Source organism: Cottoperca gobio, chromosome 20 (assembly GCF_900634415.1).
Source record: "Cottoperca gobio chromosome 20, fCotGob3.1, whole genome shotgun sequence".
Lineage (NCBI taxonomy): Eukaryota > Metazoa > Chordata > Actinopteri > Perciformes > Bovichtidae > Cottoperca > Cottoperca gobio.
Window position 1 is genome coordinate 16,530,066 of NC_041374.1, and position 17,500 is coordinate 16,547,565.

General features: G+C 41.7%; 1 protein-coding gene across 2 annotated transcripts in view; it reads right to left on the minus strand.

The window, feature by feature from the left end:
• Positions 1-5,282: 5,282 nt before the first annotated feature.
• The window catches only part of zcchc2 (zinc finger, CCHC domain containing 2), a 26,693-nt gene continuing 14,475 nt past the window's right edge, over positions 5,283-17,500 (minus strand). The window contains exons 6-14 of one of the 2 annotated variants that reach the window (XM_029458195.1): positions 16,590-16,693; positions 15,720-15,782; positions 14,173-14,233; positions 13,751-13,871; positions 12,605-12,672; positions 12,255-12,322; positions 11,005-11,121; positions 9,154-10,842; positions 5,283-8,128 (exon numbers count right to left, since the gene is read on the minus strand). In XM_029458195.1, coding sequence (XP_029314055.1) covers positions 8,067-8,128; positions 9,154-10,842; positions 11,005-11,121; positions 12,255-12,322; positions 12,605-12,672; positions 13,751-13,871; positions 14,173-14,233; positions 15,720-15,782; positions 16,590-16,693 — 2,353 coding nt within the window. In that variant the 3' untranslated portion in view covers positions 5,283-8,066. Of the gene's footprint in view, positions 8,609-9,153; positions 10,843-11,004; positions 11,122-12,254; positions 12,323-12,604; positions 12,673-13,750; positions 13,872-14,172; positions 14,234-15,719; positions 15,783-16,589; positions 16,694-17,500 lie in introns of both variants that reach the window. The other variant, XM_029458193.1, reaches the window with a different exon arrangement.

Below are 17,500 nucleotides of genomic sequence, written 5' to 3' on the forward strand. Positions count from 1 at the left end.
TCGAGAAATCTTGAAAGTAAATGGCGTTCCACTAAATTGGAAGAATCTCGTTTAGTCTGGTTAGATCATCTTAAAACGTATAAGAAGGCTCTCCGTAATGCCAGAGCAGCTTATTACTCTTCCTTAATAGAAGAAAATAAGAACAACCCCAGGTTTCTTTTCAGCACTGTAGCCAGGCTGACAGAGAGCCACAGCTCTACAGAGCCTTCTATTCCTATATCTCTCAGTAGTGACGACTTCATGAGCTTCTTTAACGATAAAATTATAATTATTAGAGACAAAATTAATCTCCTCCTGACCTCAATTGGTCATGACTTAACTTCAACCTCCGGAATTTTAAAAACATTAGTAACTCCTGAAATATATCTAGACTGTTTTACTCCAATCAACCTTAACCAACTAACTTCAACAATCTCATCGTCTAAGCCATCAACCTGTCTTTTAGACCCGATTCCAACTAAACTGTTTAAAGAAGTTTTACCCTTAATTAACACCTCGTTATTAAATATGATCAACCTGTCTCTATTATCTGGCTACGTACCACAATCCTTTAAAGTAGCTGTAATAAAACCACTTCTTAAAAAGCCTAGTCTTGATCCAGAGGTTTAGCCAACTATAGGCCGATATCTAACCTTCCCTTTCTCGCTAAAATCCTTGAGAAAGCAGTTGCAAAACAGTTATGTGATTATTTACATAATAATAGTTTATTTGAGGTTTTTCAATTTGGATTTAGAGTTCATCATAGCACAGAGACGGCACTGGTGAAAGTTACCAATGACCTTCTATTGGCATCAGACAAAGGACTTGTCTCTGTTCTTGTCTTGTTAGACCTCAGTGCTGCTTTCGACACTGTTGATCATGACATTCTACTACAGAGACTGGAACATTGTGTTGGCATAAAAGGAACCGCACTAAGCTGGTTCAAGTCCTATTTATCTGAGCGATCTCAATTTGTACTTGTTAACGATAAATCCTCCATGACAGCCAAAGTCAGTCTTGGAGTTCCGCAGGGTTTTGTACTTGGACCGATTCTATTCACCTTATATATGCTTCCTTTGGGCAATATTGTAAGGAACCACTCTATAAACTGTCATTGTTATGCGGATGATACCCAATTATATCTATCAATTAAACCAGATGAAACCAATCAATTGGCTAAACTTCAAGCATGCCTTAAGGACATAAAAACTTGGATGTCTAGCAACTTTTTGATGTTAAACACAGACAAAACTGAAGTTATTATACTTGGCCCTAAACGCCTCCGAAATGCATTTTCTAATGACATAGAAGCTCTGGATGGCATTAACTTGGCCTCCAGCACCACTGTAAGGAATCTTGGCGTCATCTTTGATCTGCACTGGCTCCCGGTAAAATACAGAATAGAATTCAAAATCCTTCTCCTGACTTACAAAGCAATTAATGGTCAGGCTCCAGCATATCTTAAAGATCTCATAGTACCTTATAAACCAACTAGGGCATTGCGCTCCCAGAATGCAGGGTTACTTGTAGTTCCTAGAGTCTCTAAGAGTACAATGGGAGCCAGAGCCTTCAGCTATCAAGCTCCTCTCCAGTGGAACCAGCTTCCAGTTTGTGTTCGGGAGGCAGACACCCTCTCCACATTTAAGAGTAGGCTAAAGACTTTCCTTTTTGATAAAGCTTATAGTTAGGGCTGGATCAGGTTTGCCCTGGATCAGCCCCTAGTTATGCTGCTATAGGCTTAGACTGCCGGGGGATACCTCCCTGCTCTCTTCTTTCTCTTCCTCTCTCCTCCCCTCCCTCTCTCTTCTTCTCCCTCTCTATCTGTATGCATTTATGTAAATGTCGTTACTAACTCACCATCCGGGGGATCATCCCCGGAGTGTCTGTCTCTCATGTGGCAGGTTGCCACTGATAAAGTTTACGTCAGGATCATGAATCATGGCTGCGCCTGCTGCCCTGGTCCTGCTGGACACAATTTGACATAATTTCTGTCAAATGTTGTATTTGTACTATGTTGTTTATCCTGTACACACGACATCTATTGCACGTCTGACCGTCCTGGGAGAGGGTGAGGTTTCTTCCATTTTTCCCCCTTTAATTATGGGGTTTCTTTTAGGAAGTTTTTCCTTGTGCGATGCGAGGGTCTAAGGACAGAGGGTGTCGTAACCTGACACAAATGTATAATTTGTGATATTGGGCTATACAAATACATTTGATTTGATTTGAAGATTGGGGTTCCTTACTGGAGCTGATGTCCCCGCGACCCGATCCCGGATAAGCGGTAGACGATGGATGGATATATATATATATGTATATATATAGGCTATATTTCTCACAACAAACACTTTCCCAAATAATTCTTTTTGGAATGCTCAGACCAATCTCAATATTTCTGAGGGTGAACTGCTTAAAAAAAACATATTAATAATTAACACCAAACACTAAACTGTTATTCTAAAAGGATGTTTTTAACTGGAAAAATAAATGTTGGGTGTCAAATTCAAAGGCTAACCTAGTCTGAGAGAGGAGGAGGTAGACAATCTGGTGAAGTAATAAAATAAACCTTAAACCAAAAAATGCATCCACACTGTAGGACGTCATCTGGAGCTGCAAGTCTTCACCAGAGCATGAATAAAAAAGTCATGTCTTCTGTATACTGGAGCTGTCTGGTGATTGGTTTAAAAAGGTCACATAACTTCCTGAGGTCCCATATATCTTCTTTGACAATATTAAATAGGCCAAACGACAATTTCACAGTTTTTATTGAGGTTCCAAGTTCTGTGCTTTCCAAATCACATACTTTTTGTTTGTACTTTTAGTAAGTAGTCCAACTGCAGCTGCCTTTACAAAGTATGTAGTGTTGCACGCAGTTTGCATACAATTGGGACACACTACTTCGTCATAGCACCTTGAACTTTGACCCTCTTGCTCATATATCCCCTGCGCACAGGATTGTGGGTCAGAATAGCCTGAAAAGTAGTGATGTGTCCATCCGTGTCGAGGCTTCGAAGTGTGTGTCGAGTAATCGTGGAAGACTTTTGTGAAGCGCGTATCGAGGCTTGTGTTGATGACGTATGTGATGACGTTCGAAGCCTCGCGGGTTTGGCGTGTGATTCGAAATATAAGGGGGAGCGAACCGCAATTGAGCCCCCTCATAATCAACAAATTTGTGGGTTGTTGTTGTCGTAGTATGCATTGTTGCTGTTGAGTTGTTGGTATTGCGTTTGTATTGGATCACTATGGAGCCAGCCAACTAGCGAAACAACTGTTATGCACGCCAGCATCATCTTCCTTGTGAGCAAGTAAAGATACCAAATCTAAATCTGTTAAAATAATAATGTACATCCAACATTTACTTTACACATTCCTGGTGGCGTAGCTCGTAGAGCAGGCGACCCACATTCAAATGCTTGCTGCAGCGGCCCGGGGTTCGAAACAGACCTGCTGCTATTTGCTGCATGTCATTCCCCTTCTCTCTGTCCAATCTTAAACTTCACTATCATTTAAGGTAGAGGTCGGGAACCTTTTTGGCTGGGAGAGCCATAAAAGCCAAATATTTTTAAATGTACCTCCTTGAGAGCCATATATTTAATAAAATCCGAGTACTAAAAGCGGTATCAGCTACCATTGTCTGTGCCCCCCCTCTGATTTTTATTTATGCAGAAGGAAACTTTGGTCACTGCGTGTTTCCAAACACTGACAAACCATCTCCACCGCTGTGTTCCCGACTGCGCATGAACTGCTCAGCAATCCGTTTGCAGTTGACGTGGAAACAGCACATGTGAACATCCAAATGGAGCTGGTTGACCTCCAGTGTAATGACACACTCAAGGAAAAGTATGACTTTGTGGGCGCTGAAGTTTCCAAGCTTCACCCCCGAAACGATGCCTTAATGTTGGCCCTCTCTGTGATTGAGTTTGACACCCCTGGTCTACTGCTTGCTTTGCGCAGTTTCTCCTCAACTATTTCGCGAAGGGCAGGGCTCCACCCCCTACACACACACACACACGTGCGCACACAGTTATAGTCAGAGACAGAGTGGAGGAAAGGAGAAGGGAGAACTAAAACAATATCCGCTGCTAAATATTTTACTTTAAAATGACACAGTATAATTATTTATTACTTGTTAAAATGTCAGTTCAAAATTGTCTGCGAGCCATATCGCGTCATCGAAAGAGCCATAGGTTCCCGACCCCTGATTTAAGGCATAAAAAGCCCACATTTTTTTCCAGGCACTCTCTTCTCAATAACACGTAATAACATCAATCTTTACTTTTAAATAGAACATTATATTCAGTCTTATATGTGTGCGTCAAAGAATCTTCAGGGCAAAGATACTTTAAATCCACTGCAGCCTTGCACTTCGCCGGTTTTACATTTATTGTCCACTTGATGGCGCAGTAGAGCAAATGAAGCACCATGAAGCTTCGGCCCATGAGCGAACCAATTGGATGGAAAGCTTCAATGCTTCATGAAGCTTCATCTCGCCATCACTACTGAAAAGCATGCTGGCAAAATGCCACCGGATGCAGTTGGACATCCTGGTACTTTTGGCATGCTGCATTTGACATATTATGTTTTGGGACATGGTTAATCTTTTCTGGCATGCTAAATATTCTGGCAGTATGGGGAATCATCATTTGGTCCAGCAGTTGTCATTGTGTCGAGTTTTTAGATCCAGTACATCTCTGTCTGAGAGGCATATTCCATGTTCCCTGTGCGAATAGCTGATTTATGTTCTGGGATTCTTTGATTGTCCAACATATGTTTTCCACAAGGGCAAGTAAAGTGTTGCAATTTATGAATTGCTTGATTGGAAACTTCTTACCAATGTGTGGATGGGTGAGAAACGTGCGTTCCATGAGCTTCCTGTAGATCGAGCTCTTTTCTCGTAATTTGGGGGTCACAAGGCAAACCGGGGACCCTTTCTCATGTTGATTAAGGCATTTGCATAATGTCACCTTTAAAGTGGTGCATTTTACCCTAACCACAGGAAACCATTCTGAAATCCATCAGTTATTCATATTGCAGCTGTAGTTATTTTATCAGTTTTCTTGTGTTGCTAGGAAAACAAATTGGTCAAAAAAAATATTATTAATAAATATGAGACTAAATTAACATTATCCAACTAATTTACCCAGCCTGGAAACCAATACAAATAACAGTGTGTTTAGTTATCTTGAGCACTGCATGCACCTGATCCTCATGGTTACAGTTCATATAAAACAGGATCACAGCTTTTACATGTGGCACATGCAGCTCAACCCTGTGAAACATCCCAATAATAAATCAAAAGTCGTGCATCAGGACATATTCCCTTTCCATTTATTTATATTTATTGCTTTTAATTACAGAAAAAAAACAAGTTGCATAAAATTCAAATTCTGCTCTAGAAATATTTTTGACCTTTCCAGTACATAGATATCAAAGAGTACAGTAAACATTACAACTGAGGGTGGCAGCAGAGAGACCCCTCGCAAATGTACAGTACAGCATTTTTCAAACCATCAAGATCAACACAACACTGTTTTTTTTTTTTTTTGCATCCTCAGTATTTACACTGGACGTCCCGATGGCTTGTGATCACTGGATCCAGAACTCTGCAGGATCTTCTCATCCACTTTGAGGGTCGAATGAAAGGAAGAACGTTCTGGAAAAACAGTTTGGGACACAAATAATGTTTAAAGTGAAACTGGAGGTAGTCTGATCTGACAGCAGGGTGTGCATCCTTTACAGATTGACATCAAATCAGTTTCCACCAATCGCATCTCCTGACTGTCACTTTAAGCATTCAGGAAAACAAGTGTGTATGCATAGACTTTAATTCAACTAATGCACTGACAGTAGTTTGAGCAGGGATGGCAGACAAAACAATCAGAGCATCCACAAAGCCCTGAAAACAACTTAAGAGCAGTCTCACACACACACACACACACACACACACACAACACACTTCCCCCTGACCAGGAACAACACAGCTAGACACAGCAATGCTGAGGAAAGCATGGAATACCACATTAATTAGGAGATACTAGAATAAACAAGTCCTTCGGGCTGCCAGGAAATGTGATGGTGTAAAATATGTTTCTGTCGTCTTCAGAGACAGGACAATCAAACACAGACGCTCAGAATGTACACACACTTCACTATCAACAGTCTGTGAGATGATCAACGTTATCTCAGTTATTTTGTAATATGTGAAATGTTAACTCCTTATACTCTTTCTCATATGGAACTCTAAAGTGTTCGGTGTTAAATACATAAAAAAAGATATGACATAAACATGAATAAATTGCGTAAAATATATAAACCACCAAATAAACCATCTCATTATTATGAATTTTGTCATAAATGCCATTTTTCCCCCTATAGAATGACACTTTTATTTCATAATGTCACTGGTCTTAGCCCTAGCTAACAGGCGCTAACTAATGGTGTAGCTATAGAGGCAGGGGACTTGTGAAGTGACATTATGAAACAAAAATAAGAACAAAACATAAAACTGACGATGAAATTTCATACCAACATATTGAGCCTTAATGTAGTTTCTTAAATTATTTGACCAACTATGTTTTATTTATTATCATCGCTTCTTTATTTAATACAGTGCACATTGGGGCTCTATATTCTGTGCTGCTTAATTAGGCATTACAGTAAAGATGGATTTGCCAATTGCTGTTTTTGTAAGTGTTCAGCTGATTATCCACATCGAGGGGTAAGTTCAGAACATGTAGTCAAATGTGTTCAGGTTCGTCAGACATCATAGGTTAGTTATCAACAGTTTTGTGAAAACAGAAACGTAAACAGATATTTCAGAGTTAATTCACTCAAATAACAAGTATAGAAAAAGTCAGTTATTGCCCACCTTAGTTTTAGCTTCAATAAATGGTGACATTCTAATCTTAAATAAGCTTAGAACGGCATTCTGCCAGAAATACGAACAGACAAATGGGCAGGAAAGTGTTTATTTCTCTAGAGATGCCTCAATGACTCAGTCTATATAACTAGAGTTCTGTTTTTCAATCTACGCTCCTCTGCAGAATTGTACATTGAACACTGACGAAAGCAACAGTTGACATTTCTGCAATTAATTGTCGTAGAGTTAAACAACATCAGTCTAAATCCTCTCTTTGTAGTTGTAGAGTTATCTTGGTCTGATCAGGGTAGAATGATCTTCTCTTCGGTTGTATTTAGTATTTAGAACATGTTGCATAAAGAGCAGTTTCACACTTGAAACACTTAAACTACACTAAAAATAAGCAGATTATTTTTGCCATTTCCTGTGAATGTGGATCGTGAAAATGAACAGATCCTTACATCTGCTTGTTGCGGTGCGAACTGTTTTAGAGCACTCATGTTCCTGCTTCGCTTTAGTGCATTTTTCCCCAAGTAAAACTATTTTAATGAAAAGAAATAACATAAAGCAGCAATTACCTTCCAACCACAACATATATCAAGTGGCAAAAAAATGCATGGGATCCATACACGTTGATACAGTCAGATTCCTTAAAAGGTGTACATTCAAAAACAGCAAAACAATTAAAACAAACATAAAATCCTTTTTGATAAAATTACTTTTTTTGATTTAATCTTTGAAAACTGCTGTACAATTCTGTCCGACAATAGAATCCTAGCTGAACAGTAATAATGAGGAAAAGAGAAATGTTTTAGAATTAAGTGTATAAGAACTTTTTTTTAGCCGAGACTAGTCTCCACTTTAATGTAAAAACAAACGGAAAAAATCTTCAAAAAATCTCTAATAATTAAGTAATAAGTTAATCGATTCCAATCCTCAGTGCAAAAATATCAAAGACAAACTAATAAGGGAAGGGACTGTTACTGTGCACGAGATAGTGACTCATCTCCATGGGAACAAGATTTTCTCAGGCACAAGTACTTAGGCTTTGTCCCCTGAGCCCTTGGCAGGTCACTTCCTTTTTGAGAATGTTTTTTTATTTTTTCAGTGCGCTGCTCACACACAGTGCCGGGGGAAGAACGGATGACCATCACTGTGGAAACGAGACCAGAGGAACTCTTCTTCTTCTTCTTCTTCTTCTTCTTTTTCTTCTTCTTTTTCTTCTTCTTCTTCAGTCAGCATTGTCAAGTGCTTCTGAAAAGTGGGAGGCTGCGTACTTTAACCGGAAGCCACCTGCAATGTCATCACCAACACACAAGCAAACACATGCACACATACAGAGATGCATCCAAACACACAGAGGATATACAATCAGTGGACAGTTTAAAAAAATAAAAGTCTGAACATTACTGAACGTCAGTGAGGGACTAAATAAGTTTTTCTAAATTCACCTCTTTTAAAACTACATTAAACTATGTGTTTTGTACCATCCTGGCATCCAACTGACTTTTCATTGAACGTAATGTAATGTCTGCTATCAATGTTGTCAACGTGACTTTATTGTTGCATGAGACAATGTTCGGCGGAGGAACTGATTTTTCAAAGCCTGTCCTTATTGACGGTGAAGGTAGGTGTGTCAGCCACTGTGTTGGAGACGTGCTTCCCATAGAGAAGCTCAGGGAAGTGGCTATCTGCAGGTGTGTGCAGTGGGTGTTTTCCACCCATCGGCCTCAGGGGGCGGTAATGAGCCCATTACGGCTTTGGGCGCCAAAACTAGGAAAAGAAGACATTGCACTCAAACACAGACGGTGAGATTTATGCTTTAGCCGAAGCGTTTTCAAACAGTATGTTTTACAAAAAGAAAATATTTAAAGAAAGGAAGACTGATCAAGTGCAGCCCACAGCAGCTTCCCTAAATGTTTTCATGGGAACCATCTGAAAGTGTCCCCTTTATTCTTGTCCCTGATAAGCTATGTGTGACAAACGTGTCTGCTTTTTTGCCATGTTTATCCTTCTCTGGTATTTAATCCAGGTGAGAAAACTGACTCCTACCGCACTGCATTACAGGTGTCCCGGAAGATAAACCCCACACGCATTTTAGAGCTGTTATTTTGGTGCAATTTGAATGTTCCATTAGCACAACTTCTCTTCTGGCCAAATAGGGTAACCCACCAGAGCTGTAATTAAACACCTCAAAATAAACTTGGTGAGGATGAGCCCTAACTTGTCATCGTCTGGGCTGCTCTCTGATGCTGGGGTTCTAGGGAAGGAAAACTAAGGGGTCCTCTGTTTCTCCCTGTTCCGTGTAGCTGCACTACCTTGCTGTGTGGAGTCTATGGAGGGTTGGTTGCAGTCCTGAGCGTAGTGGCCACTCACACCACAGTTATAACAGGACACATTGCCACTTTTCTTATTGACTCCACCTCCACCCAGTGCAGCAGCAGGCAGCATCCCCATCGGATTTGGGTACACGTGCTGGTAGACACGCTGGCAGAACGATGCTGCCGGCGCCATCTGCTGCTGGAGGCTGTAGTTTGCAGCTGCGGCGGCTGCCACTGCCGCGGCCTGGGTGCCCAGCATATGTGATGGCACGTCTGTGTGGCTGTGCGAGTGAGTGTGGAGGGGGCCGTATGGGGATGGGTGTGCAGGAGGCGGAGCGGTGGGGAAGAAGGGGGGCAGGGTGGCGCCACCGTTGACCTGGTGAGGAGGCTGGGCCTGGGTGAGGTAACTGTTACTGCACAGACTAGTGAGCTGGAAGAGAGGCGGCGGGACGCTGAACACCTGCCGTGCTGCCGCCATCTGGTGGGGGAAGAATAAGGGTGCTTGGCAGACGGGGGCGCAACTGACACTGTTGCTGTTACCAACGCTGCCTCGGCCACCGCAGTTGTTGTGACACCCACATGTCCCACAGCCCATTGCATGCTGCTGCTGCTGCTGCTGCAGCTGTTGTTGCTGCTGCTGCTGCTGCTGCTGTTGTTGCTGCTGTTGCTGTGGTGGTGGTGGTGTTGGCTGTTGGGGGGGCAATTGTTGCTGCTGGGTTTGCTGAAGAGTAATAGGGTTTGCAGGGGCAACTGAGGCACTTCCACAGGAAGCACTACTGTTGCTGTAGGACGTACAGACACTGTGTGCCATGCTGCGAGTCAACGCTGGGCTGGGGCTGGGGGCAGGTCCAGGGGTGTGGGTGGGCACAGCTGGAGGAACAGCTGCTTGTACGTGTCCAGGAGATGGAGCTATTCCAGTGGCTGCAGGTGCAGTAGGCATGAGAGAGGTGGGGACAGGGGGCAGGGTGTAGGGAGAAGGCAGGCCAGATGGTAAGGTTAAGCAGGGGTGCTTGGCATGGGAAGTCTCCACATGTGGCAGAGAGGAGGCCAGGCCGGGGCTGACACTGGCCAGGTCTTGGGAGGGCAGAGACTGGTGACGAGGGGAGGAGTAGGATGTGGGGCCAGGAGACATGACACCGATGGCTCTTACAGGAGCCTGGTGCAAAGCCTGCGGGGCAGCAGGATTAGAACCACTCCCTGGAGCTCCATCAGGGCCACCTTGGCTGTGAGGCAAAGCCGTTTTGAACCTCTGAACCAAAGGCTGCACAGCAGAAGGGCGGAGGCCAATAGGCAGAATCCCAAAGGTTGGGAGCATGTCCCTCTTATCTGGGTCTCCCACAATTCCAGGGTTGAGGACAACTGGAGGCACTAGGGGCATCTGCATCATCAGGGTCCCTGAGGAGGGCATCCGATCTGGGACGATGCTTTGGCTGGGAGGAGGGGCCAGTGGAAGGGGAGAGTCAGCAGCTCCGTTAGGAAGCACGTAGGGCAGAGAACGCATGAAGGAGAGAGGGGGAAAATCTGTGCTGGTCTCTGGGCAGAGCGGCTCTTTCTGGCCCTGGTGGTTGTTGGAAGACAGAGGGTGGACAGAGGAGACCTCCCCCACCACAGTAGGATCCGTCTGGTGGGCGAAGAACATGTCCGGGTCCCTACCTTTACTGGAGTCATCAGAGTGGCTATCTGTATCTACAGTAACAAGAGAAATAAGATGGAGGTAAGCACAGGTACAGTCCTCGTTATGCTGACATCCTTGTGACAATTAAGTTCATTTTGTCACACTACATGCTTCATTACAAAATCTTTAATTCCTCAAGTGTACTTTGTACATAGTGTTTGTGTGTGTGTTACCTTTGTTGTTATCGTCCTCACTATCCAAGCTCTCTGGTCCTCGGTGTTGAGGGCTGGATGGAGAGCTGTAGCTTTCTGATGATGTTTCACCAAAGGTATCTGGACCAGAACCTCCATCTGCAACAACATCTGTGTGTTAAGCGGCAGACAAGCCACCGAGGCTGCAGAGCTTTCACTTAATGTGAAAGTATGTACCCGTTTAAAATGTGTAGTCAATTCACAACAGTAGGTCCACTTAAACTGTCATGTAAAGCAGTACGGAGCTGTGTGGATTGGGGCCTGATATTACCTTAAGCAGTGTTGTGTTTATTACATTTAGTCAAATTGGCAACAATAAAAGTATGCTGAATTAGCCATTAGCACTTCCTGTTTGCAGTGTACCAATGGATGTGCAGACAACTATCTCTATGTAACTTCGACACAGAAGAAAACTTAACATGATGATTTTCAGGCAAGTTCTGGGGATCGATTTTTCTACTATGTCTAAATGGATTTATGGTTTATTTGCGTAAGACCTCAGAGATAATGAAATGCTTAGAAAGTGTATACAGGCGTCATGTCTGTGTTTAGATTTGACTGTGAGAAGGAGTGCAATTGTTGACGCAAATGTGCGGCAATCAGGCACTATAGGGTTTTAAAGTACCGAAAGCTCTTTTATCTCACGCAGTATCTTTGCCTCATGTCTCACAATGCAACTCTCCTGCCTCACAGATTGAAAACATCTCTTCTGTAGTAATAAAGTATATCCAGAAGAAAGATTCATTTACATAATGCGAGTGGTCAAGAGAGAAAAAGAAGCACGCTTTTTGGGGATCATTTCATGGTCACATCAGAGTTTTGTACCTTTATGGAATAACAGTTCTGATACACTCCTAACATGAGCCGCAGTGGGTTTCGTGGACAAGCATGCAATTCTGTACACACTACATTAAATGAGGGCGAACACATTCCACATGTGCATTGCGTTAGTATTACGGAATTCTTATTGTGCAAATAATTGCCCTGTGAGTTTCACATTAAAAGTTATTTTGAGAGGGAGGATGCAGCCAAGGCTCCGTCTTTAGGTTTGTAATATTTATTGTGTTGATTTCTACCATCATGCAGACTGCTTATTGGAGGCAGAATTACCCGAATATTGTTTTGAAACTTTTGAACATAATGAAGAGGATTCATTTAGACAGAGGGTTAACATTTAATGTTAACGTTAATTACTACCATGTAACTTCTATTACAATCATCCGGGCACTCACCTTTCCTCTGAGCTGGTACTAATCTACCGTTGGCTACAAAGGCAGCAGCCTTCCCCTTCACTTTGTCCCTAAAAAAAGAGACAGATGGGACACGAGGGGACAGAGTAATGTAAATGTGATCTATGGGATGAGTCCATAGCAGTGGCGCTACAATCTCTCCCGTGTCCACACAGAACACAGACTTGATCTAATCATTCTCATCTGCAAAGACATGTGACACACAGTGCAAGCACGATATCAGTCGTCACGTTTTGTTTTGTTTTAAAGAAACAGTTTCACCCTCTAGCATCGATACTTGCAAAGTCACCATAACACTTTCGTTAGCTTGTGATTAGCCTTCGCTGACCTACCTGTCTGTGGGCAGGCCTCTGCTCTTTGTTTTAGTGACTGGGTGGCTTCTCTTTTCATTGTCCTGGTGCTGTGAGGAGGACAGTGAGTCACAGTTTCAACCAAAACCTTTAACACGACATTACGTTTTCAACAGAGAATTCCTCCAGGAGGCTTGCCACAATTCATGCAAGTTAGTTCTCAGTGCCATCGCCTAAAGTGGTCAAAACAACTAATCACGGCGCTAAAGCGACACTACAAAGAAACTAAATTAATACCATATAGTTACAACAGATGTAAAGACAATAGTGAAACAACAGTAAAGACTTTTTTCAAGCTATTACTCCATGTAAGGTACATCATTTTAATGCAAATATTCCAGACCAGTGCATCAATATAAAAGTAGGGAATTTACTATTTTTAAAAGGAAAGTGATATGTTGTTTTTTATTTACTCTGTACATTGTGTGGTACTTTTAAAAAGAGATGGCATATTTGGAATGAAGACAAAAGTATACCATTACTGCATTTTTGGTAAAACACAGAAACAAATCTGTCCCTTTACACATTCCATGAAAGATCCATAAAGAAAACACACAAATGTGGAGGAGCAACATCTAGTATCACAGGATATGCAATGCATTAGAGACGCAGATACACAACGTCGAAAGATTAGCGGTGAGTGCTCCCATTCACGTGGCAGTGTGTGAAACAACCGCACACACACAAACACACTCACACACACTGTGGTCCCAGCCGTACTAAGGCATGGCTGTGTTCCTATAGGCCTTTGTGTAACTCCAAGCTGTAATGATTAACCAGTGTTCAAGGAACTGCCCTCCACTGTGAACTGTGCTGCTGAGCTCTACAGTCGAGTTAAACATTAGACCAACACTGCTCGAAACCTCTGCTGCTGTTTCATGAGAGAAAAACTAAACTGCAACCCAACACTCGTTTTCGTTCATCTCACACAAATGTGTTAAAAAAAGAAAAGAAGATTGCGACAACATATATGATAGAAGCAATGTCTTTGTGCAATGATTATTTATAGCTTTAACTTGAAAGGATAACTTTGAAGGACAGTGGATGTCCAAACGCAGGGATTATTAGAAGAATACCTGTACGAACATCGTAATGTTTTAATCAGTCATGTGTTTCAGTAGTATGTACCTGCTCAGCCTCCTGGCTGCTTCTCAGTGTGCAGCTCTTCCTTCTCTCTGCTGGACCATTAAGCTCTGCAGCGTGGCCCCCCCTCCGACCGTCCCCCTGGGCGCCCCTGGCACTAGACAGACTGGTGGAGATGTAGGGAGGAATATAAGTGCTGTCCTTTGTGTCTCATGAAAAAGGGTCTCTAAAAAGGAAGTCTCAGTGTGCTTCGCTTCTATTACTTGACTTATTTTTCTCACTCTTAACACTGTAATTGATATTTTTCTATACTTTCATCTACACAACTCTATGTAACAAGTTGGGAATGTAAGTAAACCTCTTTGCCTGAATTCTTATTAATTAGCTATTGTTTTCTATAACAACAGTATGACATTATTATTTGATTAAAAATATGTCCTTCTTTCTAAATGAATATGACTACTTACCCTTGAGATGGACTCTTGGCCCCGTGCTTCTTCTTGTGTCCCTGAGCATACAATTCTAAATCTGTTATTTTCCAAAATAAACAAAAACACAATTACGTCGACTGTTAATTAATATTCAAGAGGCAAGATGTGATGTAAATACTTTTCAGATGATTTCCCACTGGGACAAGGAAAATATATAGACCGGGAAATTTGAGGGTAAAGAAAATTAGCAATAATATCAGTATCATTAGCTCTCCTAAAAAGGGCTAGCTGCTATTGCTAAACCCAGAACCCAAAGCCCAATAAACCTTTACACAACACTTACTACACCACACTTAGGTATGGTCATAGTATATGCATAAATAACATTTATATACAAAGAAATGCAACTCATTGTTAAAGAAAACCGAGATATCTTTTTCAAATTAAGTCAAAGGCATCCTCTTTCTTATTAATCCTATTATTTCTAATGCCAAAGGAGACATGAACAAGAAAAGAAAAGCAGATTTAGTAGGAAAGAACTCAGATTTAACTTATGTCATCGATATATAGTTATAGCTGCTGCAAGAGCACATTTCTCCTGAAGTGGCATGTAAAGCATTGCTGAAACACCCTACAGCCAGACACTAGTACAAACTGATCATTACATATACATTAAGAATCTGATGGTATTAGGAGGCCTATTTAATTACTTTTAATGGGGCAATGCTGGCAGCTTCCCCTGCGGTCTCTCTTTGTGCCTAACTAAGCTACACATGTTCCTGACCTCTCTCTGTACAGGACATAAAGATATGAAATCATTTAGTCCTAAATTCCCGGGAAACTAATCATATGTCCAGTTAAAAACACACACACAACACACACACACCACACACACACACACACACACACACACACACACACACACACACACACACACACACACACACACACACACACACACACACACACACACACACACACACACACATTTCTCTTTTGTCTCTTTGACACACATCATTATTTTCAGCCTTCCTTCTTTGTATCTCACTGTACCATGTCCCTTGTTTTGACTCTGCTCCGTCCCCATACATGCACTGCTGTAAATATTCAAACTTTTGCACAATTTTGTTATGCTTGTATAAAAGCAGTATAGCATAATAATCTAACGCCCACAAGATCTTCTAGCGTAAACAATTCAACTATGAGGCAGGTCAGGGCTGTGGTCACTGCCGTTTGAGCAGCAGCACGTGCTCAGGCAAATATAGCCATGAAATATGAGGATTTGAAACAGACTCGGCCTTTCCAAATGAGCTCCAAAAATAAACGCTAGTTTGTTTTTCATGTTTACCCTGTAGCTGCAGCTACGACTGCTGCCCCGGTTAGTGGGGCCGCTCCTTTGTGTGTGTCTGTAAGCACAATCAGGCCACATTCACTCATTATACATGCTCTTGTGCATTTCTTTTGTCCTCTTCACTGCTCTATCCATGCCACTTCCACAGAGGATAAATCACTTGTCAGAAAAGACATCATTGTGGGAAAAGAGTGGAAGAGTTCAATACATTAACAAATAAAGTTCTTCTTACCTTCCTCCTGACTGGAGGCATCAGAACAGTCTCCTTGGTAGGCCTTACCCAGCTGGCAGTTGCCTATTATGAAAACGATTACTTTACTAAACATAAAAATGACTTTACTTTAGTTCAACTCAGTAACTAGATTGCCCCAGGAATATACAGTATGCAGTGCCTGGGCACGGATCAATAACTATTCAGATCTTGATGAAAGACAATTTAATAATTGTGCAAAGAAAACACAATGACACAGCTATTTTAAGAAAACCAAAAACAGTGCCTTTGTTCCATATGTCTGATGGTCATAAGTGGCCAAATACTGGAGTAATGTCCTTGCTTGTTAAAAATTAAATTTTATTTACTTAACTGAAAAAAATAAAATAAAAATTGAAAATGAAAATAACAGAAAAGCAGCGATTGTTGGACTAGCAGAAGAGAACAGTGAGACACTCTGAAACAGAGGACATGAGTACACGAGTCCTACAGAAGCTATACAACAGCTTAAATCTGCTGTAGACTTTACATCATGTAAAAAAAAAAAGAAGACCTGCTTTACACGTTTTATTCCTTATGATTACAACTTCATGGACACTCCCTCTTAGGCCTCTTTTCCACTGCACGGTACGGCTCGACTCAACTCGACTCTTTTTTGGTTTTGCACTGACAAAAGTTAAGGATCTAACCTGGTACTTATTTTGTATTACCTCGGTCAAGTTTCCAAGCGAGCAGAGCTCATATTAGAAGGTTGAAGGATTGAAGATGATGTCATGGCAGCTATAACGATAAGCTAAGAATCCCGCCTACACTGACGGAGTACGATCTGCAGTGGTGAGTCGAGTCCAGCTGTATCATGCAGTGATAATGAGGCATTAGTCTGATACTCACATCTGCAGCAAGTAGGTTTTGTAGAGTAACTGGAGTCACAGTTGAAGAAACTGCAGACCTTTCTGGTCTGTCTGAAGACTGGAGGAGCAGACAGGAACCTCTCCCTAAAGACAGACCAAGGGGAAGAGGCAGAGGCAGAGAAAAACGGAAACCTGGCTGGTTATTTTTTTTCCCCAGGAGAATTTAAACATGATGCAGCAGAATAACTACAGGCAGCCGAGCAAAGCTTAGACACACTCCAATCCTACACACACTTACGTAACATTTTTCATGGGTTCTCAAAAATATTTATGTCCAGTTCCTTGTCACAACAAGTTGTGTATCTGAGACATTTTTATATATAATTTTTTTTTCTTTTACATGAATTCTTAAAGGAGGAAGGAATCCTATGAGAATCACTTTATAATAAGTCACAGTTTTATAATAAGAAAAGTGTAAAATGGACATATTTTTCACAGTATTGGGTTTCGTCTGGTTATCATCAAACCACAAACATACTTGTCCTGAACATACACATTTGTGCTTAATGAAAACATACTGTAGTAAATTTATTAAGCAAACATCTTTCCCCTGGCACTAGTCAAGGCTAGACCCATAAAAGGTAGAGTAGAGCAAGAGCACTGATGATTGTAATGCAGCTGGTTAGTGGGCCGGGCTATTGAGGAAAAGCTTGAGTTCAGGCAGATAAGTTTCACTTTCCACAGTGTCACTTCACACAAAACAAAACTGATGGACACCAGGGTGTGTGTTTGGGCGTGTGGAGTCTGTGAGCAAGCACATGCTGTTGTTCTGAACACTACAGGAAGTTAGTTATTGTTATTATTATTATTATTATTATTATTATTATTATCATCATCATGAGTAATCAGCAGTTGGAGCAGCAGCAGTCGCTGTAACAAACCCTTTGCATA